The 25,953-nt window shown below is 40.5% G+C and overlaps 1 protein-coding gene across 1 annotated transcript; it reads left to right on the forward strand.

Moving 5' to 3' along the window:
- Window positions 1-1,397: 1,397 nt before the first annotated feature.
- Window positions 1,398-14,723, forward strand: trim66 (tripartite motif containing 66; the record flags this gene model as incomplete). Its single annotated transcript, XM_079160863.1, has 17 exons — window positions 1,398-1,406; window positions 2,219-2,432; window positions 4,007-4,136; window positions 4,464-4,580; window positions 4,760-4,874; window positions 5,133-5,279; window positions 5,954-6,071; window positions 6,443-7,278; window positions 8,849-9,055; window positions 9,411-9,540; window positions 9,631-9,712; window positions 9,801-9,987; window positions 10,667-11,580; window positions 11,691-11,814; window positions 11,928-12,002; window positions 12,720-12,872; window positions 13,030-14,723. 17 exons carry the CDS (start codon window positions 1,398-1,400, stop codon window positions 13,264-13,266), a joined length of 3,795 nt encoding a protein of 1,264 aa, XP_079016989.1. The 3' UTR covers window positions 13,267-14,723.
- Between the last annotated feature and the right edge of the window lie 11,230 nt (window positions 14,724-25,953).

The raw sequence follows: 25,953 nt of genomic DNA on the forward strand, positions 1-25,953 counted from the left end.
ACAACCTTAGAGTTGTTGAAGATAATCCTGCTTTCTCTGTGATCTCATCACTTCAGTGTTAATAGATGTTACATAGGGGGTGCTTTCAAGGGAGAGATCACTGTGCAGGTTTCTATTATTGAGACATCCCTTGAGATGGCATGCGTATATAGTGCCAGCTTCACTTAACAGGGCAGGGAGAGTTGGCGGGAGGTTTCATTTTAAAAGATAAACGCAGTGAAGGTTGAAGAAAGTGCACAGTTTGAAAATGCTACAGAGCTGAGTGAACGAGAGGCAAGGTGTAATGCGACAGACTAATTGTGTTTCAAATTGGGTCTTTGAGTGCAGAATGGGCAATGGGATTGTTCTGAGCTCCCCACTGAAGCACCCAAGGATGAGAAAGTTGTCAGATTTGTAGGTCAGGCTGCAGGGGCTGTTGTTAGGCAGACTTGCTCACGGCTTGAGATGTCTCAGTGGTTTGACACTGGTTATATGTCGAGTGTTTGTTTTAAGTTTGGATTGGTTTCAGCAGTACCCTGGTCCCTAGTTCCCCTTTTTCAACTTTCATATTGTATTGTTTGTTTTGCAAATGCAGGGTCAAAATATAATCAGTTCTGTGTCTCAAAAACCTTCATCTTTGTCTACAGTTGGCTCCTTTTCTTTCTTCTTATAGTGTGCTCTGTTCATTTTCTCTGACATGTTGAGTTAAAATCTTAATTGATTTCACAGTGTTGGAGGGAATTGCAGGAGGGTACCCTGGTCCCATCTGGAGCTTATCAGAGCCTGACCCGGTTTCGGTATGCTACGTTAGCGTGTAGCTCCGTTGGGACCTGTTCCCTCCTCGTTGCTGACAAAGAGAAGAAGGCCACAGCCGTCCTATCCTAGCTCAGCCCCACATACCTCGACTCAACCTGAGCCGAACATCGCCTGATCCTGCCTCACGCTGCCCGCTCCAAAAAACTAAAAGTTGCTTACAGTACACTTTCTCCCTCCCTCTCTCATTGTAGGTCACTTGGTCTTCCTTCCTCCATTTTGGAAAGGGCTTCCGGGGATATTTTGCCCTACAAAAAAATAATTATCTTATCTCCCTAATTCCCAATTATTATGCACAGGCTTATTTAAGAAAAAGGATTAGATTTTCTCTCTTTTTTGGTGGCTGCAACAGCATGCGGGGGGATGAATTTGACTGTGACACTCTCCTCCGCAGCAGTGAGGGGGTCCTACACTTGGATGAACTGGGGGAGGAGAGAGCACAGTGAGGCTGTCATGTAAGCCGTCTCCTCTGGGGCCACCTCTCTGTGCGTGCTGCTTCCTGCCTCAGGTAGAAGCCTCAGTGCTTCTGCTGCCGAGGTGTCAGGCTACTCGCTCTCCTCTCCCTCCCGCTGAGAAGGCAACAGCTCCACTCTCAAAGCACTGAAATGGAGAAGGTAAGATGTTTGTTTCAGCATTGTTTCCTATCTTGATCTTGACACAGCTGGAGGTTGTTTATTTTTGTGCATTAGTTTCTGAGTTTGCACTGTTTGCACATGTGATTGAACCCCTTTAGGGCACTGTGGGCCTTTCTGTGTAAAGTTGACATGCTTCCTATGTTTGTGGTGCTCTCTCTTCACCCTAAGAGGCATGTTAGATATTAGGGATACCCCTGCTGTTACATTTGGACAAGTGTTAAGGTTTTAAAACTGGATTTGGTCCAGAGGCGCTTTTCACCGATCCTGTATTGGTAAGAAGGTTCAACTGCAGAGGATGAATCTCCCCACAGGGAATAATAAGTCATAACCTAGCAGGCTGCACTGTGCATCATCTTACTAGTTTTCCTTAGACATCTTGCATGTTGTTTTATTTATATCTGAAACAAAACCAGATGTAAACACAAGGGACTAAGAGTAGTTTTATAATATATCGTATTTTAACAGATTTTATGTCATTGCTTTTTAAAGTTTACTTGCATCATTATGCTCATGGTTGGAAAATTAAATCAATGTTTAAATGTACTCAAACGTTGCTCTAGCACAGGTTCAATTCCACTTACAGTCTCTAAGACATTTGCTAGCATGAGAACAGATAGCAACTCTTGGAGGTGTGATTTAGCCCGAAGCAAAGCGGCACCACAAATGTTTCTGACATATGCCACCTTGTTGTTTTATCACATGGGCATCTGTGTGTGTGGGTGTGTGGGAGGGAGTGTGTCCACTGTATATTTAATACACAAGGAAGGTTTTTCTTTGTGTGTGTCTTTCAGAGCTGCTCAGAGTGCTCAGTGCCGACACTTGCACAGAGCCTGTGTACACTCTGCAACAAGTGGTTGTGTTACCAGTGCACAGATGTGCATCAGCATCAGAGAGCCCCTGCCACTTCCCAGTACACAGACATGCACCAGCAACAAAGGCCCAGTGCCGCCCAGTGTCCTGACCGGCTCCAGAGAGGCTCCAGCTCCTTGCTTCTAACTGGACAAGGCAAGATATTTACATTTTTGAAGACTTTGTTACCTCCATTTCCAGGCCTGTATGACAGACTATTATTGTGGCTGTGCAGTCTGCCTCTCTTTCTGTCACCACAAAGCCTGTTCTGGCTTCTTTGCTTTCCCTTTGGTGCTCTGTTTGTTTGTTAATCATGTCTCTGCAGGAACCATTGCAATGAATAATGCATGTTAGTGGCGATGGCTGATAATAGTTGCTGGAGATCCTTGTGTTTTATTATACCTCTCTTTAATAAGTGGCCCAGATTCCTTCTTTTTTTGCTAATATTAGTGTGTTGCTATTTAAAGACCCTCAAATATGCCTGGCAGATTTGTTGCCAGCTGCTCGTGCAGGTCTGCATCACACAAGTTGTCAAATCATAAAGAATAAGTCCTGGACACCCTTATTGTGATGTGGGACTGTTACTGTTTGGTTTGTGTACTTGTGAGAAAAAGCTGTGTGTCTCTGCTGAAAGACAGGATGTGGTCAGTCAGATCAGGTTGATGCACGCATTGGTGATGCTCGGCTCTTTACCACAGAGAGGTGTGATAATCTGCAGGCAGGAGGGGGTTGGCTGAGGTGAGCCGGCCAGCAGAGAGCAGTAGGGCTGCGTTCATTAGCCGTATCCAGCTATTGTTAGGTAGACGTTCTGTGGGCCAACAGTTTCTACTGTGACCTATTTAGAAATGTGTGAGAGATAGAGAGTGTGCATTAGTATGTGTGTTTGTGTGGTTGCTTCATCAAAGGCAGATTGGACAGCTCTGAAATATTGCTCACCTACATTTCAATACTCAACCTGCAACCTATTTCCCGCATTTGTATTATTATTTTCGTATCATAGTGCAGAGCTAGGCCAGTTTTAATGATGCATATCAATATAACTCATCACAGTTTACTTTTAACCCACCGTCCTACTTGTAGCACCATGTAAAAGACCACTTATACTATAATAAGCTACATGAATACATATATATATAAAATATAACTAAACTAAAAATATAGCGTCTCCCCATCTTCAAAACAGCCAGGCTGTCTAAAAATATAATACATGCTGGAAAACTTTATTGCCGAATTCATTGCCTGGGTCTAATAAAAAATTGGGGTGGTTGTTAAAATTAAAAGATTATTTACACGAGAGATTCTGGAAAATATGCCTACTCCCTTTCCAGATGAGTGTTAGATAAGAAAATTGATACCACTCTCACATTTATACGGAAGAAGCTACTGACTTTAAACCATGTTAAGATGTCTCTGTCTGAACTGTCTGTTTGAACTTGGCAAGTTCTGAAGTGCAATTGGCGGATGAGATGATGCATGCCTTTCAGGCATCTACAAGATAACTAAAATACAAATTTATATCCAAACCAATTGTCATATTTATCAAGCAAATTTCAACCCTAATCAAATTTAATTTAGTTCCTCTAATAAATCGATTTGATATTTTTATTTGACTTCAGTAGTTAGTTGGTTTTTATTCTCTTTAAATATTACGTGTACACACCAATGGTCCTCCTCTAGCTGTTAGTGTGAATTGCTAATTCTCCTCCTCCCTCCCTCCGTATGTCTTTTAGGCCCGGGGTCGTATCCTTGTTCCCTTCTGATGTGCCATTCTCACAGACAGGAGCCCTTGGAGCTGTTTTGTGAGTCATGTGACCTTCTGTGCTGTAGCAGCTGTCACCTGTCCTCCCACAAAAACCACAGGTCAGTCCTCAGATACACAGCACAAGGACACTGCAGAGAAGTGCTAACCGCAGGTTAAAAACTTCCTCTGAGCAACAACTCTCTTGAACTGCCTTGTCACTTTTATCATCTGTATCTGCATACACTACCCTTGGCTCGCCTAATACCTATTAAGTATTCACATGCTTTTGTTTTCTGTGATGTTACAGTACAGTAGCTGCCTCTAAGGTCACCTGCATAATGTCTTGTCCTCAGGGGAAACAATTTTAATTGTGGTGTTCTTCATGCCCGTAGAATAAATTAGTGAACTTTCTGTGTGGTGGATGCTGTGATCTCTCATGTGTTCAGGGTGGTGCAGATTGGGAAGGCCCTACAGGATCAGCAGTGGCTGTTTGAGAGCCTGATGGTTCAGGTGGATGAGAGGAGGTCTGCAGTGGAGAACAATGCTAAGCAGATAGAGGACAGGTTGGTGAAGAGTTATAATCATAGTCCCAAGTCTGAGCAACCTCTGCCACAAATGCTCAATAATTTAACAGTGTGAAATATAGCAAGCCAATGAATAAATTAATGTCTGAAATGCTGCTCTGTTCTTCTGCATTTGGGATTTTTCTCACACATTTATTTTCTCCTTTCTGTCTTCGAAGACTTCATGGAGTAAAGATTGCACACAGGAAGGCAGAGAACCAGATTAAAATGGCAAAGATGATTATGATGAACGAGCTTAACAAACGAGCCAACCTATTAATAGAGCAACTGGAGGTAATTACTTTCTTTTTCTTTCCTTCTTATCGTTCAGCCAGCTGTGAATCTATATGCAAAGAATCAGTAACCGCCGTGATGTAATCAGTCCTGAAAGCAACCAAACAAGGACCCCTAATAATCTATCAAAACTGCTTAAGCAAACATCTCAGGAACTACGTCTGTCACAAAAAGAGCCGTTGAGTCAGCCCACAGTCCAGCCATGACTCTCTGTGTATCGGTAATTACTTGATGCATTTTTTATGGGTTTCTTTGCAGAAAATCTCAGAGGACTTCCAGCAGCGTCTGGAGGACCAGCTGCAGGGGGCAATCGAGATATGTGGCCAGCTGGACCATGTTCAGAAGTTCATCACCTGGGCCACGACACACCACTGCAGAGGCCCGGTGCTCTTCAGCAGGGCTCTGGTACGTCGAGAGGGCAGGAAACAGACGTCCACTATCTTATTGTAACACACACAGCCCTATGAGGAAGGAGTAATTAATTGCCGATGCTTCTTTGTATTTTAAGGGGAATTTCAACTATTATATGCTTAAAGTGTATTAGTCACAGTACTACTGGAAGCAGTTGTACAATGTTTCCTGGGTTTCTAGAGCTTTGTAACAGTAAGCCTGAGTAAATTACTCAAGTTGAATCACTGGGGTATTTCGGCTCCGGCTTGGAAACTACAAATTAGATAAAGAGAAAGTCTGTGTTATAAACTGGGAGAGTGGAGTTTGAAAGATGCAGGCATTTACCAGACAGGGAGGGTTAAACAGACAATTTTGACAATTTATTTGCACATCTCTTGTGATGCCTGTAACTTTAGGGAAGTGCAATACTAAATGACTTGCATACTCTTTTGATGTTATATTCATGGATGGTGCTTTTTTTCAGTGTAGGATGTAACTCTAGTCTTCTAAAGCTAAGAGTGGGATATCTGTGTTATTGCAGCCTGGTCTTGGTGTTTGATTTCCAGCAGCTTTTCTTTCAGCATTAGGTGTCAACTTTATTTTTTATAATTTTACTATAGAAATCAGTGACAGCAGCGGGGTTTGTGTAATGCGTCCTGTTTTTTGTTAATAGAATATATGTTCTTCAGATTTCTCTTCAGATGCAGCAGCTGCTTGAGTCGTCACTCCACTCAGACTCTTGGAGTCCTGTCAGGATCAAATTCAATTGGGACGCAAGTTACTGGACGAAGCAGATTTCCTCTTTAGGTATAATTATTGTTCTTGAAGTGAGGTGGTTGTATTACAATGGTTGTATTACAGGTCAATTCTCATTATTCAGAAAGAGATTGAAACTAAAAATGACCCTGCATGAAAAATGTTAATGTATTAGAATAAAATCACATTTCTGCATAACAGGATTCAATGAATTTGCAAAAGTTTTTTTATGGCATTTAAGCATAATTGTTATTGCAGTGTGAATAGTGTTCAATGCATCAACATATTTGCCAAAGTGAGATACCTTCGCAATCCCAAAAAATGTCTGCTGCATAGCTGAAGCAAACAATTGTTAAAGTTTGCTCAACCTATTGCATCATTTGATTGGACAGAGCTCTTAATGTAACTCTGTGTCTCTGCAGGCCAGCTGACTGTTGAAGGGGGAAACAGCATTTACCCTCAGGGCTTGGCCTGCTCCAGTATTCTCAGGCCTCAGCCAATCACCCGCTTGGCTCTGCCGTCCGTGTGTCACAGAGGACGAGAACCAGGCTGTGGGTACCAGAAATGCTGCGAGCTCCAAATGTGCTGCGTCCATGGCATTCCCTCCCAACCAGATCTCTCCAGTCTGGATAAAGGCCGGCTAGAAGCTGCCCTTTATAACTCCAGCTGTGTTCAGCCTGCCCTTTTCTCTGCCTCCTTGCACCAGAGCCAGCAGCTCCAGAGGTGCAGGGACCCAGACAACTCGTCGCAATGTCCTCCCACTTCATCACCTGTCCCAATCATGGGACCCATCCAGCTCAACTGCAGTCGAGGATCTACATCCCAGCCACAAGCTGCTGCCTCTCAGCCCCAGTCTCAAAGTAAATCGTATCTCTATCGCCAACATCAGAGAGAAGTTCTTCCAGACAGCCAGGCTCAGCCAAGTGCAGACCGTTGCAGGCCAGGCCAAAGTCAGAGGAAGCTGTCGACCAGCACAGCTCTGCAGCAGCAAGTCAGCCACACAGTCGTGGACAGAGATGTAATGACTGAAGAGAACTGGGAGGAGAGGTGCAGAGTGGAGGAGGCTCGAGGACAAATGGCAGCGGTTGAAAGCAGAGCACTGCTGGATGTGGAACTGCAGCAGGACAGGAGGGAGCAGAGTCCTGTCCAACAGCAGCAGCAGCAGCAGCAGCTCCATGTTCCTCCTGAAGCAGAGATGAGAAAAGAGCTGCAGAGAAACAGACCTGCACTGATGCTCAGAGACCACAGAGATGGCAGGGTGAGAGATTAAGTTAACAATAAGCCTAGACTAATACTGAATATTGCAATATGTAAAAAAAAGGAACCCTAAAATTTGATTGTAGAAAGGTTTTGTTTGTATATTTGTTTGTGATCAACATCAGTTACTGTGAGATGTCAGCGAGGCATGCGGTTGGATTTTGTGCACCTCAGTCTTCTGCAAAGTTTCTATGTCCTCAAACAAAACCACACCACTCTGTTTACACCTCTCAAAGCCCACAATGTATCTGTCAGAGTCAGTCTATTTCCTATCAAACACAGATGTTCAAATACTCGCTCAGACAAACACAAAGAACAAAAGACAAAGGCAACAAAGCCGAATTTAAAATAAATGCATCATGCAGTGACATTTAAGTCACATCAAAAGCCAGTAGGACAATGTTTTACATATGGGAAGTGGTTATTGTATATTTCTGAAATGTTGCAGTTTAAGGTAGTGTTGAATTTGAGGCGGTACTCGGTTTTAATGATCTGTTAATGACTGAAACTAAAGGAAAGCTTTATTTGAATGCCAGAATGATCACTTCCCACAGTTGACAGCTAGCCTGAAAACAGATGGTGCAACAGAAATGTGTTCCTGCTTTTATGAAGAAAGGATGATGAGAAAACAAAGACCTGGTCTGACAAGCTGAGCTGTTCTTAGCAATGCATCCCAAAACCAGGAGAGCACTGTTCATCATAATCACACTTGATGCTGGAGGTTTGAGCAGCCACATAATCACCTCGCCAAAAAGTCTCAGGGTGCACGTTTACGAACACAAGATGCAATATTTAGCATTTTCAAGTCCCAACAGAATCGGAAAACGACATAAAACCACTTGGGCGTCATTTATGTACTTAACCTGTCATTAATAAGTCACTGAGGGAATAGAGGGAGCTGCCAGTTTAATTTCAGCTCTAGTTTGCTCTCTGAGATAAATTCGTACACCCCTCCATCGTTCCAGAGAGAAGGATTATAGTCTATTTTCCTCCACATTCTAAATCCTTTATATGCCTCCCAAGGGGCAAGGATCGGGTAAGTGTTTTAATCGCATGATACTTAAGAGTACATGCTCGGTGTCTACGTGGCCTGAATATGTATGATGATACACTAGTAAAAGAAAAAAAGAGGAAAGCAAAATGTGTTAAAAAAGAACCTAAATGATTTGTCAGCCCTTCATTAGCTGAGGTGTTTAAAGGAGCTTTTTGAGACGCTTGCATTAGTTAAATTGTAATAAGAGCGATGGAGAGAGTGTTAGTACATGATTTGCTGTCCTGGTTTAATCAAATGGCCAAACTGCACCCCTGAACTTACATGTTAGCATTGTAACCAAACCTTTTCATTGTCTGTACTATAACATATGCAGCTGTGTGGGCCGTTCTCCATGTTTGAAGGGATTGAGTTAAGTGTCTGACTGTGTGTGCGCTTATGTGACACTCAAGGTGGTTTCCACTGCACACATCCCACTCCATTTCTCTCCTGTCTGTTGTTAATGGCATGAACAGGAGCATCTGTGCATGTGATGCAGCTCGAAAACCTGCTCAGTTTTGCCTGTTTGTGTTTCTGACAGAGATCCACATCCCTGGAGGTGTCAGTGACAGCCCACGAGTGTGTATCTGATGTGCAGAGCAGCAGACTCAGCCCTAGTTTAGTGTGCACGAGGAGGGAAAGACGCTCCCAGAGCATCCCGGCAGAACTGGCAGCTCCTTCCACCAGCCCTTATACTGAAAGGCCCACAGGATGCACTCACAGCCTCCAGGCAGGAGCTGCAACTAAGGTAACCCTGCATCAGAATATAGTCACACAAGTGCAGCTCAGCTGTCAGATAGAATAGAGGTGATCCGTTTGTGTGTCAGTTCTGGTTTTGCAAAGCAGTAGCCTTTACCTCATACACAGTCAAGCACAGTTCCACAGAAAAATGAAGATATTACTCTGATTAAGGCCTCCAAATAACTATTATTTTCATCATTGATTAATCTGCCTATTGTCTTCTTGATTGTTCGTTTAATAATTTTGTCGATAAAATGTCATAAAATAGTTAAATGGTTTTCATTGGAGCTTTCTAGAGGTCAAGTTACTATATAACGTTGTATAAACTAATACGTGTTACATAATGTTTGTTTTGTTCTCAGTACGTCAGTATGGAGCCCAAACAGAGGAGAGCCTCAGATGGGGTACTTTATGTTGTCAAGGAAACTTCGTCTGACACAGCGCCCTCCAGAGGTCACCAGTCTCCTCTACTGTCCTATAAGACGGAGCCAGGTGCTGCAAAATACTACTTGCGTAACTTTCTTACCATGCGATTGTTTCTCATATCCTCAACTAAAGAATTTACAAAATGATTCTCTTTAGATCATTCTTTTACTTGTGTAAATGAAGAGCTTGGTTATGAGACCAAGGGGAAATGCAGTGTGTCAAGAAACAGCCACAGCAGGTGTGTAATAGCTGTCCAGTCAAACATCTGTCCATGCACAAATCATGAAAATAAGGCTTCATCATTCTTTCTCTACTTGTCTCTAAAGTAACAGAGATGTTCAGAAGGACTCAGGAAGGCCAAGGGTTCCAGTGGTTTGCTTAGAGCGTCTCAAAATACTTGTGTCTCAACTCCCCCCACATGGACGACGACAGAGCGACCCTTTACCTGCCAGCGGGACGGAGAAGAGCGAAACACTGCCGCAGCAGAGGGCCAGGCATGATGCAACTCCTGAAGTATGTCTCATTTCTTTGCATACAGTACAGGAAGGGTGATCCTATAAACACACCAGAGGGAGTCGGATTGCAGAAAACCTTTAATAATGATAAATAATGCTTATGATAATAGATGGCTATATATACATAGTATACAAGTGTATTTTCTAATAAATAGAACATATTTTCATCTATGCCAAAATGCTTTTTAATCAATATGACATTGTATAATTGTATCACCATGTCATTTATATGGTGGAATTTCAAACATGAAGTTATTGTTTTCTTACTCAAAATTCTAACTCTGTTTTGTTTAGGAAGACTTCTTGTATGGCTGCTTGTGTTTAGACAACTATTTGAGTTAATTGTTAGTATTGTAACAACGCTGTGATGTGTCAAGGAAGCTAGACTAGACCATGAACAATGTGAAAATGCTTACCATAGGGTTTCATGCCCTATACTGTACACGATCTACAGAATGTTGATGTAGTTTTGGAATGATAGTTACTAGTTTATTTAATACATCTTAGAAATCACTGGAGATTCTAGTCAACGTGCTTTTAAAATTATGTTTAATTCAGCTAGATGCTATAATTCAGCAAATATATAAAATACAATATGATAAAAGCACACATAATAACTTTTGTTCTCTTCTGTTCTATTCTCCTCCCTTCTCTTCTCCAATGTGTTGTAAACAAAGGGGATAGCTGGAGGCTCTGAGACCACGAGGACCACCCGCTCACTCACAGCTCCACCATATGCAGAGCGACAGAACCGTAACCAGTTTACCGCACACTCGACCACCGGAGAGTTTGCCAGCCGAGAGACAATCAGCTCCCGTAAAGCACCCACGCCTCCGTCCGCTGACCCTAAATATGAACCACAGAGTTACTCTGCACTGGATCTGGACTCTGACTCTGATCCCAGATCAGTCTCAGAGGACGCAGTTGTTTCTCAGGCTGATCCAGACCCACAGTTGTACTCAGATGCATCACTAGATTCTCACCCAAATGCAGAGTCTTTATCTGAGGCTGAACTTGAATGTCTGGCTGAGGAGGAATCACTGGCTGCAGGAGAGATGCGGCTCTGTGGTGAAACTGATATCACGGGGGATTCAGAACCAAGTCTTGAATATGAGGCAGACCCAGAATCAGATGCAGGAGCGGGATCAGAGGATGGCCAAGGGCTGGACGCTGATGCAGAATCAGGCGATGCTGAAACCGAGTCAGACGTCCAGCCTGACAATGATCCCAGTTTACAGGCAGAGACAGACTCTGACGTTGTCTCCGATCAGCCTCCAGACTCTCAGGGCTCTGTGGAGTCTGAGCTCGACGCAGAATCTGAACCTGAACTCACAACCGACGACCCACAACCACTTCGCTCTGACTTGGAAGAGGAGTCCCACATTGGTGGTGCTCAGAGGCCGCTTCTGATTTCAAACCCTGTCGCTCAAAGAGCCACCGAGGAAGTCCAGTCTGACCAGGACAGTGCAGAGATGGAGAGTGAGGACTTCTGTGCCGTGTGTCTAATTGGAGGGGACCTGCTGTGCTGTGACCACTGTCCAAAAGTTTTTCATTTGTCTTGCCACATCCCGTCTCTGCTAAGCTTCCCCTCGTAAGCTTCTTATACTGAAACATGAAATGTATCCAGTACATTTAATATTACTCTCTAACCTCCTATAGAGCCGACAGTGTTAACCTGATGCCGTTTCTTATCCTGTTCAGAGGTGACTGGGTGTGCAGCCTGTGCAGAGACGTCATGCAGCCAGAGGTTGAGTATGACTGTGAGAATGAGAGAACATCTGGAGAACACACATCGGCACATGGATTGCCCGCCTGTGACCAGAGAGTAGGCCATTTTATTAGCTGCATTCATAATAATCATGGCTGGTGGGTTTTCTGTGACTTTGTTCCCTTCCTGCATTCATAACAATTTTCTTTTGTGTTTGGTCATGTTTGTAGAAATGTGAGCGGCTGACTCTACTGATCCTAAGTAACGTCCTGAGTGCTCCCTTCCATGAGCCCGTCAGTCCACTTGTGAGTGATCACCCTTTTACTTTTATAGACCAGTTACAGAAAAGGCCAACTCATTTTCATAATCTCATTTATTTTTCATTATAATTACAGGAACACAGTAGCACCATGAAGATTTTTCTTCGTTGTTTCGGCATACATAAACACACTTAAATTGTTGCTATATCCTTCAGGGTTTGGTGGCTTAACGGTACCCTGTGGAGTTTTTCTGTAACAAACAAAGTTATGTTCACGTTCAGTTTTTCTCACCAAACCACATTGAGTGTTCCCTTAAGGCCTGAAAAACGTGTTCAACATTTGCAAAGCTGATTTTAAAAATGTTTTAAGGTGTAATGTTAAGGGTAAATTCCACAGGCTACCATTAATATAGATGCTTAAGGTTATCTCCTCTTGTGTCCAGTGCAGTAAAAATATCACAACTGAATGTGATCAAACACACTATAAAGACTCTACGGTTTATATATGCGTTGCTGGACCATCTCCATGTGTGCATATTTCATCCAAGGCAGGAATAAGGATTCCTCAAGCAAGCAGCCTACAAATAGGTGGTGCCCTATTTGTCATAATGATCCATAATGCAATCTATGGAACATGTATTTGATGCATTTTGAGTGCAGAAAGACTTATGAGTTAATTACATTGGAATGAGTTACAGGGGGCTAAAGTGTCTGGGTGGATTATATCCAAATCGGTGTTAAATGCCTCTGCTTTTTCATGCAGGCTCGTCATTACTACCAGATCATCAAGAGGCCTATGGACCTGTCCGTGATCAGGGCCAAACTCAACAAGAGGAATACTCGACATTACAACTCGGCAGAACAGTTTGTTGCTGATGTCTATCTCATGTTCCGCAACTGTGCAAAGTTCAATTATGTAAGTTAAAAATGTGTATCCTGTATGTGTGTGTATTCAATGTGCAATTTGTCTCATAATCACAATGAATCCTTTAAATTATAAAAATGATAATCATCAGTCAGTACTTCACCAGCACTGATTTGAGGGTAATAGCTCTTTCCCTCCCTGAACACAGCCTGACTCCGAGGTGGCTCAAGCAGGCCGCAACCTCGAGGATTTCTTCACCTCCAATCTGAAAGAGGTTTTCCCACACAGAGTTTTCCTTGCAGCGGAGGTGGACTCTGACAGCGATGAGTACGATGAGGCCTGCAGGACCGCTGAGAGTGGTTTCCACTGGCCAGAGAGGAGAGAGCAGTGCCACAGGAAGAGGAAGAGGAGACACTCTCTCAAGTCGAGGAGACAACACTTCTAACCATGGAGTGCAACAATGGACAAAAAAGAAATGCTGTTTTTGTGAGTAATTATGCTGTTTTTATTCAGCAGCCTGTGAGGCTGTGGCAGTGTTTCCATTCTGTAATCTATTTAGTGGTTTGCAATAATATCACAGTGCTGCCATCCGATGGCAGCTGAACATACTGAACTGTACTTCAAATATTTGAAGCACTAACGAATGCTGGAGTATTTATTATCTCTGCGAGCTTGAACTGATCAAAGAAGTAGAAAGTGCAAAACTCGACTAGGTTTCGCTTCATATTATATTCTACTCATTTGGAACCACATCTCATTGGAGATAAACAAATCAAACAGAGTTTGTAGGGTGGCTTCTGTGGCTTTAAGAGATCATATAGCAGTGAGGCTGTAATTGTTACTGTATCATATCATATTATGCCACTGATGCGCTGGAAATTACATTAATTATTTACATTCAGACCTCCTAAAATCACATACCCAATGTTGTATGCTGTATTGTACAAAGAGGATTCTGTAGTTGGATGTTTATTAATCTCACTTTGCATTTTAATTAAGTAGATTTCTGTACTTTTTTTTAGGTGAACATAGCTCTGATTATACACAGCACTTTGAAACTTTGATATGAGTAAATACTGTATTTATCATATTCGTAAGCACTCAACATATTTATATATGTGTAACTGTATAGAACTTTATTTTATTATATTTCGCATTTTAATTAATAAATGATTGCAGGCAATTATCATAGGTTTGATTATTGATATTATTATGTGTCTCAGTAGCTTTTTTCTAGAAAGCAGCAGTGAATCCTTTTGACTTTGTCTTTTGACCAGAGTGATACAGAATGTGAGTGATTGAGGGCGCTATAGCCACTGTTAGGGTGCAACAGGACACGTGTAATTTAATGTTTGTTAGAGGATTTATTATCCAAATAAAACAATCCAAGAAAATTCCAATTTTACATTTAATCATAAATTAGGTTTGTGTATACATTATGTAAGCTTTTTGTTCCACCTGTGTTTCAACAAAACACTGTACTCCTCTATTATCTAAATATCTCAGGCTTAATAAGAGTGCTAGGTATTGATATCATTCAGTATTGATTATTATTTGTAGAGCCACACTGTTGAGAGAAAATTACGTTTTGTAATTGCCGCATTTCTTGTTTTTACATATTCTTTACGAGCTTCCTGTAGCTTAAGATAGATTTTACTTGACAAGAAGAGTAATTACTGCACAAATGAAAGTCTGTGCACTCCTTGGTCATTGTCAAGAGTAGTGAATATACAGTATATGAGATGTTACTTCCTTTGAAATCAGTAAATGTAATCATATTTCCTATTGTATGAGGGAAGACAAACATAAACTATAGTTGCTGTCACTGTTTCAGGAGAACAGTCTGGTTTGTTCCTTTCTTTTTACTGTAACAGTCAATAAATGCACATATATTAGTATCAATAAAATGCATTCAAGAGAAATTGTATTTTCTTATTGTTTTCCATCTGACATTTATTATCATAAGTTACAGGAAACGAACACATGGAAAAAATAAACTTTTATCTCTTACAGTGTACTGTAGAAGTTTTTCTACAACCAGCACTCAATATGAATTGCAGCCATTTATAGTTGGATTGGTATTGTTTTTTTTCATCTCCAGTAGTTCAAATATAATGATAAAATAAGACTGCAGAACGGTTTTTCTAAATGGATTTCAACACTATAGGATGCATTCAAATCTTTTGATTTGGATGTAATTTTACATTATTTCAAAGGGTCCAGGCAGGTTTAGGGGATAGTGAATAAAACTTGATTTTGTCTCCCTTGAAAATATCTTCTAAATTTCATCCTCTAATCTAATTTCATTGTGCTTCTCTGAAGTACAGTGATAATAAATCCAGTGTGTTTGAGTTGGATCTCTGATCGGTAAGTGAAGCAACAGAAGCCATACTTGTTATTGTGCAGAGCTGCAGAAGATAATTTGTGCAGATTTTGTAGCAAACTGTCCAACACAGGGCATGGATAACATGCATAAGCTCTTTTTAAAAGCTGGTAAGTAAAATTAAGTATAGTGAATTGTAACACAATTAACAAATCAATTTCCCTGCAGTTCTAGATAAAATAAGCACTATAAGATGCAAGGATCAGTTTTAAGAGGATGATGAGCACATGAGCAGATACAGCTACAAAACAGGTGGTAGATGAATCAAACGCACTGTAAAAATGAAATTAATGAAGTAATGCTGACATCTTCATGTTAAATACACAAATAAGTCTGTACAACTATATGTTACAGTTTGAGGATTAGTTAATACAGTTTGTTTAAGTTTACTTGATTTTGAAACCATTATGAAATTTTTTAGAAAACAATTAGTTATCCTGAATCTTCTCACACATCCTGTGGTCTAACACTAATTAATAAAGACAGAGGCGTTACTTTAACTTTTAACATTACTGTGACTGTCGTACACTATTGAAGAGTCAAAGCTTTTTAACAACAATTAGTTTGATTGTAAAACCATATAAGTAACTATCCATTATGTCAGTGAGGATTCACATGTAGCTCCATGTTTCTATGTTTGTTCTACCTCCCTTAGATGTTTTAATGCACTTTCTTCACAGCCTGATGTCATAGCAGTAAGAGGGGGAGCTGAAGGTGGGAGGAGGGGAGTTGGCGGACTTTTTGTCCCAAGTATGGCCTTCAAGGTAGGTATTCCCATCAGTGTAACAATGATTGTAACTCAGACCATAACCATTTATCAAACTGCCATGAGTGGCAGAGCTTTGATGGGGAATCAACCAGCCTGAGGGGTAGCCCCTCCTAGAAGACTGCTCTCAGGGCAAACAAATAAAGTATATATGCTTTTGGCGAGTTTACTAAGCCACCGGCAGCAATCCATATCTTATATCTTCAATCTTTTTGACACTTGCCTCTCCTTGTTTTCCGTCTGCTCTGAATTTCTCAACCTTAGAAACGTCTGTATACAGCTCAAAATGTTCAAACCATTTTGCGCGACTGTATAGATTTGATTAAACATCCAGTTAAAGCAGTTGAATTAGATTTTCTGGAATACATGAGAGAAAGAGAGATGCAGCTCGCAGGAGTCTGTCTTCAGAGTAGACATGATGTCAAGTCGCTGCCTGGCTCTGAGGCTTTTTACTTAGGATACAAAAAGGTTTTGTCGAAAATATTTCATTGCATGTAAAACAATATCTGTGTCTCAAATTTAAGGGGAATAGTTCATAAGTGCTCTTAATGGCCCAAAATTCCTTTCTGCCGGATTTCAGTATCTGACAGTCTGTTTTAGATTTAGTCACACAATAGAAGGGGGGATGTATCTTGTTAGATACATTGATGTCTGGAGAAAGGAATGCTTTATTGGAGTTTTATTGTTGTTAAACTGAAATATGAGTACAGTACAGAAACTGTCCAAGTTGCAGTTTGACATCGGTTGTAATTTGCTGTAAAAATGTTAAGTGTTTATTCAGGGATAGGAGGGATAAAACGGCATCTTTTTAAAGATTGCACTGCTAAACTTTCCTTCATGTATTTGTCTGTGTTTCTCTTTTAAAGAACACATACAAAAATAAGTCAAAGGTGTAATATGTACACTGTTTTGGTCAGGGGGCATCTTGCTTTGTTATTTCTCGAGTAAAGTTTGTGACCTTTCATTCTGCAAACTAGTAAAACATTAATGAGATACCTCTGTGACCTTTGATGATCAAAGAAAAGGGCAGACACAAGCATTGAGATACAATCAGAGCTGACCAGTGAAGCACTATGTATTTTTGTTTTGGAGTGACTTTCTTTCTTGAGGGGACCTTCAAATTAAGCGCTCACATCTATTTGGAAAGTCATGTTTGATCAATTAGTTATGCTGGACACTTGCTGGAGCCCCGATGCCACTTGTGTTTAGAAAGACTTATCCTGTAATATTATCTATTTTTTTATTTATTAATTTATTAAAGGGTCATACAATGAAAACTGGACTCAATTTAGATATTTCTCTCTTTTTACACTGTAAAATGTCCATGAAGCAGTGGAGACAGAAGAGATGCTTTTGAATTTTCCTCATGACACACGTGACACACACCGATACTGTTTTGCAAAATAACACATAGGAAAAATGTGGCTTGTCATTCTCAACACCTATGTCCTGAAACCTGTCTGTATCATCTGTGTGTTGGTCGACCTTTTCATCAGCGATTCTTGCAAAACTTGTCTTGTTGGCTGAGAAGGGTCAGAGACTCTGGATGTTTTCAGTTGTCTCGGGGCCATGGGGTTGGTGAAGCGGCTCTTCCAAACACTCGTCAGTGCAGGGAGAGTAGAGAAGAGAGAGAAGAGGAGGGGAAGTTTTTAACAGCTCATTTCCCACTTTTTACCATCATGAATGAAATCAAGTTGGCTCTGCTGGGAGCGAGTGCTGGTAAAACAGGCGAGCACAGCAGACAGTCTTTTTCTGTGTAAATTATGCATGGAGAGTAAAATGTAGATGATATGGAAGTGTGATCACTTTGTATAAGTGTGTGTTTATTTAATTTATCTTATATACGTCTCATTATAAAATAAATGTAATGTTACACGTTGACATTATGTTAAACCAAGACAGATGCTAATGGCAGTGTGATATTTGTCAAGTAATGTGGCTCCCAAACAGCACACTGAGAGCATAGATGGAAATGTATCGTATTGACTTAACTAAGCCATTCAGATTTCTATGGAAAGAAGTGACTTTGAAATGAATGTGTCCGCTGAAGCTAACGGGATGATTTCCAACCTTTAGCTGAGAGGACATTTCTGTGATCTCGTGTGGATCTACTGGGCATTGTTATGTTGGAAAAATAATAAGCACTCAACTTATGTTAAGATTTTTTGTTTTCAGTCTTTACTTTTACCTAAGACTACCATGCAACAACAACATTGCAAAACTATTCATGAAATTTAAAGTGACATGCTGTATATTGAAAAATATAATGTAATATATCCAACATCATTCAATGCAAGGAAGGATTCCATATATATTGTGTAATGCATGTGAGTATTGTGTTATCTTCAAAAACATATAACAAAATGCAATGACAATAAAATAATAAAAAACTGTAAATTCATTTTATACTCAGATATATAATGTACGGACAAATATGATACTTTTATGAAAAGTCGCATTATTTGTTATGTTCAGCAATATATTACAAATACTATGTTTGATATATTCCACAACCCTATTAATAATATATTAAAAGTATATCAATACATGAAATGTACTTTTTCATCTGCATTTTGGCATAGAGGTGAGCAACATAAGGATCCATGCACACTTTTGCAAGTCTTTTTTAACAAATGCCAAATTTCAGAAAGCTGTTTATTTGTTACTCTCAGATTCTCCCCAGCTGTTCCGGGGAGATTCCTGACTAAACATTATGGAGTAATGCCTCCAGTGCCAGTATGTAGATTTATTCATGAAACCACTCTTTTTTTTATATCAAAGAAAGGCACTTAATTACTGCTCTCATGCATTTCCCAATGTGTTTCTGTTGGCCTCACCTATTATGTTCATCGATCTAAGGTGAGTCAACAAAACCTCGTTTTCAGTCTGTGTCATATGTGTTTGAAATCAGCGATGTGGACATTTTACCATCACAAAGTGTTTATCTTGCAGGCTGGATGATTGTAATAGAATTACAGTTTGCAGAGGGGGTTTTATGTTTATAACCTCTTCACTTCTGCTCTAAATGAATTGGTTTGTTTTCCCCCCTATGTGCAATCATGCACCACAGTGATTAAAGTAATCATTGTCCCATAGTTTGACTAAACTGGCATCATGCTGTGTTCATTGACTCTCATAAGAAAGCTTTGCACATTTGCATTCAATGTGTTTAACTCTCCACTTGTATTAACGTTCATCGGGTAGACTTGATTACTAGCATATCCTACTTTTTATAGTAAACATATTTTTACTCGTTTCTTTGTGGATTCATTATACCATGAAGGATGTCCATTGATGGCAGATAGTTCAACTTGGGTATATTTGATCCATGTTCACAGGCAAAAATAACATGTTTTAATCATAAAAGAATGTATTATATTAGTTTAGGTGATGAATTGTCGTTATTGTCTTCTGTACCATACAAAATAAACCAAATGTTACCGAGGTATTCATAATAGTAGCCTGCAGCTATAGTAATCACTCAGCCTTTATTCTTTACCACCAAAGTTTTTACTTTTATTGGCTGCAAAACTCACATAAAAGTATCTCAGTGACACTGTTGCCATACAATCTTTACTCTCTTTTGGCAGCCTTCTTGTTTATTTTAGCAAATGTTTTACCAGGTTTTTCGCAGCTTTCTGCAGTAGGTTGAAGAAGAAGCATCTTATGTTGAAATCTTTTCATGGCTTCTGTAGTCCGATCAGTTAATAAATGTGGTGCTGCGTTCGATCTCCGCATCCACCTTTGCTGTGTCAGAGTGGAAGCAGCAGGTGTATCCTGTGGGAGCATGTGAACCGGCCAGATGGATTTGTGGTGGTGCACACCATCACTGACCGACTGTCCTTCCTCCACGTCACAAGCATCCTGCCGCAGATCAAAGAGAGTTGTAAGGGGTGAGTGACCGTATAGTCTGCTGGGAATGAAGCCGAGCTGAGGGATTTACTTTGATGAGCTAATGAGTCCCATTCCTGAGATGAATGTGTGTGGACCTATCGGGGTGAGGATCAACGCGGTATGCTGCGAGTTAAGGACTGCATTCCAACACGATGTACTGGGATTAGCAGATGTTTCCCTGTATGAAGCACAGTTTGACTTTGTAGACAAACAGAATCAATATGAACCCACGCACACTGGGCTGAGGACATTTCGATTTTGGATTCATACTAGTAGTGGAACCTCAGAGCTCCTCCAAGTTAATTAACTGGGTAAATAATCCCTTTAATATAAAACAGTTAAGGATCTGTGCCTTTTTCTGCATGACATTAGCTGTCTGTGTGACGCACTGTCTCGTCAAACGTGACGTCAAAGCAAGTGCACACAGTATACTTTCCAGGGGCCGATCCTTGGCTGAGGATGACTGAGCCAAGCTCTCAGAGGAGAGCTACTTTGAAATCTAACTTGTTCACTAAACTGATTTGTCATGTGATGGAGAACCTTAAGCACCTTGCAGACCGCAGACGATACAGTGGCTCCAAACCCATAGACAAACTCATCAATAACGTCTCTGGTAAAGGCGGAAGTCTGTCTAATGGTGGAAATCAGTGGTCATAATGTCTGTAACTAAACTCCGGGCATTTTCTTTAGCTTTGGCCTCCTGAATGAAGTGGACTAGAAGTCCAGCAAATTATTGAATCAAACAGTGGACACTGTAGGTAGGGGTCAAAAGTCAAAGGTCAATGATTTCACAGCATGTAAAATATCTGTTGTAATTTAATTTCTCAAAAGTCAGCGTTTGAGGCTGTATGGTATACTTTATTTTGCTGCTGATTTTGTTTGATGATATAAAATAGGTGGCAGGTGGTCTGCTCCTATTAATAATTTTGCTAGCAAGCAACACTGTTTTTGCTCTGGTTATGTCTCACAACTTTCATCAGAAGCAGTCTCACAAATACATAATTCTGCAGTTGGTAGCTGAATTACAGTAAGCAACATGCTTTGTGTCTTCATGTAGAGAAAATCTGAAAGCCGCATCAGACCTCCTGAAAAGCAGACGTTAGTCTGGTAGACCTAATTAAAATATGCTTTTCTAGGGTGCAGTTAAATGCCATGCAAAGATTACAATTCAGGCAGCCCAAATAACATTTAATGTTAAGATTTACCGAGCCCACCTTCCACTAATCTCTTTAAATTGCATGCAAACAGCTCAACTGTAACCTAAACAGAGCTAACTCAGTTAAACTGTTTTCAGTATGGTTAATCAAGACATTTCAATTGTGGCTATAAACAGTGCAGTAGGTCTGATGTTACAATAAATGTGATTCTATATTTTCTTGGGAGTGCAGAAAAAATGATCTTAGACCATCATTGTAGATAAGGTCAGCATCAAAGAAAGCTTTTGTGTCCCAATAAGGGACATTTGAGTGGTCAAGGTGAAGAAGTACACTAGAGTCAGCAGTATCTATGTCTTGGTAAAATATCTCACAGCAACAGAAACAGAAAGGTGTTTGCTCCCATAGTGACCTTGCTCATAGAAATACATTTTCAAGTAATTTATGATGTAATCTCGTATTCTTCCCAGTTGATAAAATGCTAAATACTTCAAAGTTTTGACTCTCTAATGTTATCTTCATCTTAACAGACAAGTGTGGTTGAATTGTTCCAAAATGAATTGTAAATCATTTTAACAACTCACACGAAACACTACAGTTCCGTCCACTAGATGGAGACTACGGACCAAAGAAAATCCAGGGTACCTCACAGAAAACTGGTTCCCCAGAATTTATGGTTAGTGCGCACGTTGTAAATCAGTGAAAATCGTTGTCACATTTCGCCATCTCACTATCAGGGTCTGCTTCACGTTGGTCGACACACACACGAGCCACGAGAGGCGCTGCAAGCCCCTGAATTAAGAGAAGCCCTGTTCATTCATTAGTGGAAGTTTGTCCCTCTTCGCTTCCCGTAGTCACTCATTGAAAAAGTTTGTGTGTGCTGTTGAAGACCAACCTCCTGAATGTAAATGCTCCACTTCAAGAGGTAAGGATCTTCTGTTCAGTCTTCTACAGTGAGCCCTCACATTATTACCACCGAGGTACATTTATACATGTCATGTGTATTATCTTTAGACGTTTCTGTACCGTCAGCTCGTTCAACGTCATGTTTCGTTGCTATGACAACGTGTGCCATTGGAGGGGGGGGGGGGGGGGGGGGGGGGGGGATGCTACTTTATCGTTTCCTTAAATTGATTATAGACTTCAAGTTTACAGCACTATTATATGCATTAAGAAGAGTATCCTTAATGTATTTGGTTTTAAACTTTACGTTTATGCTTATATACACCGAGTTACGTTAATGGTTCCCAGTGAGCATTTTTCAGTTTAAAAGACGTCAGTTGAAAGCCAGTATTGCAAATCCCGTTGAAATCTGGTCTAAACCTGAACGTTTAAACAACCACTATAAATAGTCGGCGAATAAACTTTCACTTTTGAACCAGTTTTAACATGATTTCACCTCGAAATGCTCTCAGATCAATATGTAGCAACTAAATTACGTCACCCCCGATTGAAAAAGTACAAAATTAGATCTAGCCTCAATATTATTTGGTCATAAAGATGACGTTGTCCTGCATCTTTTGTCCTAGCTAACTGGTTAAAACACATTTTCAGTAAAGAGCGTCACCCTTGGACAATGAATGATTTATAACCGAAGGTCTGTGTACTCTTGATATGAACTTCTCTCTCCGGGTTGTCATTGAAATGAATTTGTTCTTGTTTTTTTTTTTGCTACGGCCTACATTTTCTCTAGATGTCTGCCCTCACAGCTTCCCAAGGCTGAGCCCAGCATAGAGCAGAGATTAGCTTTAACCAGGATTAAACCAATGAGAAAATTTGAATTTGTTGGCCCTTATCTCCGAACAACATGTGGAGTGCTCTGAGCAAAATGGCAGAATTTGATCTTTTACTTCCTTTTGGCAAAAGCATGTTTTCTTTCCAATAGACTTATCAAATATGACCATTGGAGACAGAGGGGATTCTGGGAGCAGCAACATGCTTTACTTGTTTGCTGAGTGTAGGAATAGCAATTTAAATTTTTTTTTTTGTCCATCAGCTGTCTATTATGTTTTGTTCACAGCTCTTTAGTGAGTGTTGTATGCTTTAATGGCTTAAGGTTGAAAGGTTCTCGGTATGTTACATTTAGACCACAAGCCTTGATAATCTCTCTGCATAATATTATGAGTCACCTCATAACTTAGTGAAGTAGATGGGCTCTATATTTGCATTCTAAACATGCAATTTCTTGCCTCATCAGGTAATGTAATTCCACGCTTCATTAGGACTGTGAAGTTTATCATTTGTCATCAAAGCCAAGCTGTCAATAAATGATTAAGTTTCACATGAGGAAAATGTAATATTTGGGCTCAAGCAAAACGGATAGCAGTGTACATTTTAATTGCAGTAAGTAAGATTCAGTTTTTGTTTGATTTTCAGGCTATATTTTAGAGGCTGCTTGTTACAGCCCGAGGCACCGTCATTAGAAGCTGCTTAAGCCTAATTTATTCTGCTATTTATTCCATTAAAGAAATCAAAGGCGCTGTACAATAATTGAAATTTGCATTATCTTGATGGTCTGGTTGAGACTGAAAAGAGGTAACCGTTTTGACACAGCAGCAGCATTTCTTTCTGGGACACACCACTGCTGACTTTTGATATGCTGCAGTTATTCTTCTGGCAAATGGCACAAATGGCTGCAAATAATGATTATTTCCATCATTGATTATTGAGTCGATTCGTTTCGTGGTTAACCGTTTAGTATCTAAAGTATCAGGGAAAAAAGTAATAAATGTGGTGACTAGACACAGTCCACAGATATATGAAGCATTGCACATAGACAGACGTCATGCATTGACAGACATATCACACAATAAATGATAATTACAGTATTACTGGATAGGCAGAACTAAGTGGATATTTAAGCACATGACACAAAGATGCAGACGAGTATATATTCAAAGTTCAGAGACCTTATTGCAGATGGGAAAAGCCGCTCCATGAAACAAGATGTTTTGACCTACAGGGCAGAAAATCCTTGATTTATTTTACGTCGATTAACTCATTAATGAATCGACAAATATTTTCAGCATCACTTGTGTTGTGCTACCCACAGATACCCCTTCCTTCTGCAATAGCCCTTAAAACTGATTGATCAGCAGCAGTATTACTGTATTGCTGTACGACACTGTCAGGATTGTGTTAGTTGTGTTCAGAAGTCTTATAGTCTTATAATAGTAGTATATAAAAGAACACTGCAGCCTCTCTAGGCTAGTAGTGGTCTTATTGGCATTAAGGACGGGGGGAGAAAGAGTAAATACATATTACGTTGAGTTAATGAAAGACAAGCAGGTTTAAGGGAAGAAAAGTTACACAAGATCAGAGTCATCCGTCCATGTCCATGCTCTCTTTGTTCCAAAGTGACATTGATTTTGTGTGCTAAGTTCTTAGACAGTATCCCCCACTCTCCCAGTCATTAGGCACTACGTCTATTTGTTCACTCGGTACTCAGTAGTGTAAATAAACACAAATTGCTGTCTGACAGAATGATGGAGAGATGAGGCAAGTATGGGCTTGACTTGTGATGAACCGGCGGCTCTAATTACTTCCTGTTGAAACTGGAGATGAGGCAAACTCAACGTAAAAGGTGGACCACAGCCTTTGTTTCCTTTGGGTTGGGCTGTGTTCTGATGTTTACTTATCTTTTAGTGTGTGTATGTGTGTGTGTGTGTGTGTGAACAAAGACCATTATGTTTTGACATTGTTCAGTTGTGCTGTCTTCTATTATTTAATCATTACTTGACATAGTTAATAATTCAGTTTTCATTCATGGGTTAATCCTCCATCTATGGAGAGATGGAAAGAAAAGATCCATGCACAGGATACTTTAACTTAATCAATTTAACAAAAAAGAAAATAAGCAGTCTAGACATGGATGTTTTATAATTTCACATTATCACTACCGATGTACCTGGTACGATAACTTATAGGCCTAATGGAAGACATTTTAGATGAACAGGAAGCAAAGGAGCAAAATTCCTCCAACCACTGAGATTTTATTTCCAGCAATTTGGTCATGCAACAAACACACTTGGCCAAGTTGCAAGCTGGGAAAGGATCTTGTCCTTGTCACGACATTAGCAAATTCCTGAGTGTTGTTTAGATCAGCTTCATCGAGAGTGGTGGAATTTGGGAGGAATAGCTGGAACCTCCTGTCTGTTACAGTCTTCCCTCTTGGTGAAGTTGGTTAATGGTGGACAAATATCTGGTAGCTTTTCTCAGTTGCATTTACAATTTCCTAGATTTATTTTCAACTTGACAGTAGTAGCAAATGTTCCTCTGTATATCAGTATTGATCAGGGTTCAAATGCAATAATTCATGGGTACGTTTGGACGCCGAGTCTGATCTAGTCTGGGTTAGTTTTCTTCCTCCGGCCCTTGAAGTATTCTGTTAGTTTTTGGGTGCAAGCTGCACTGTTAACAGACACAAGTAATATATGTTGTGTTTTGACCTGCAGTTTGATCTGTGGTGTTAGAAACACAGCTCCATGAATTGCAGATAGACAACCCCAAGCTTAAAGCAATTCAAAACCTGTGTCTGTTAGTGACCCTTTTTAAGATCAGACTTCTCCCCCTGACCTGACCCTGCTATCCAATTTCCTTTGCACCTTTTAACTGGGGCTAATGACCAGACACCTCTGTCCTGGAGACACCTGAGGTGCGAGGACCCTCCTCCAGTCACTTCAAGTCCCCAGTGATACACTCATCACATGCCTCTGTCTTCCACAAATGAGCGGTGATTGAGGTGATTGGAATTTCCAGAGGCTGTCACAACCGTTTTGATTGGAAAATAGACATTAGATAATGGGAGAGACAGGCCTGTTATGAGAGCCCTGTCAGGGCTAAAATAATGCATCTGTGTGAAGAGGTTAAAGACACCGCTTCCTTGTTAATAATTAATTGCTGTGCATGTGGTGGATCCACTTCATAGCTCCCAGT

Source organism: Pholis gunnellus (assembly GCF_910591455.1).
Source record: "Pholis gunnellus genome assembly, chromosome: 1".
Lineage (NCBI taxonomy): Eukaryota > Metazoa > Chordata > Actinopteri > Perciformes > Pholidae > Pholis > Pholis gunnellus.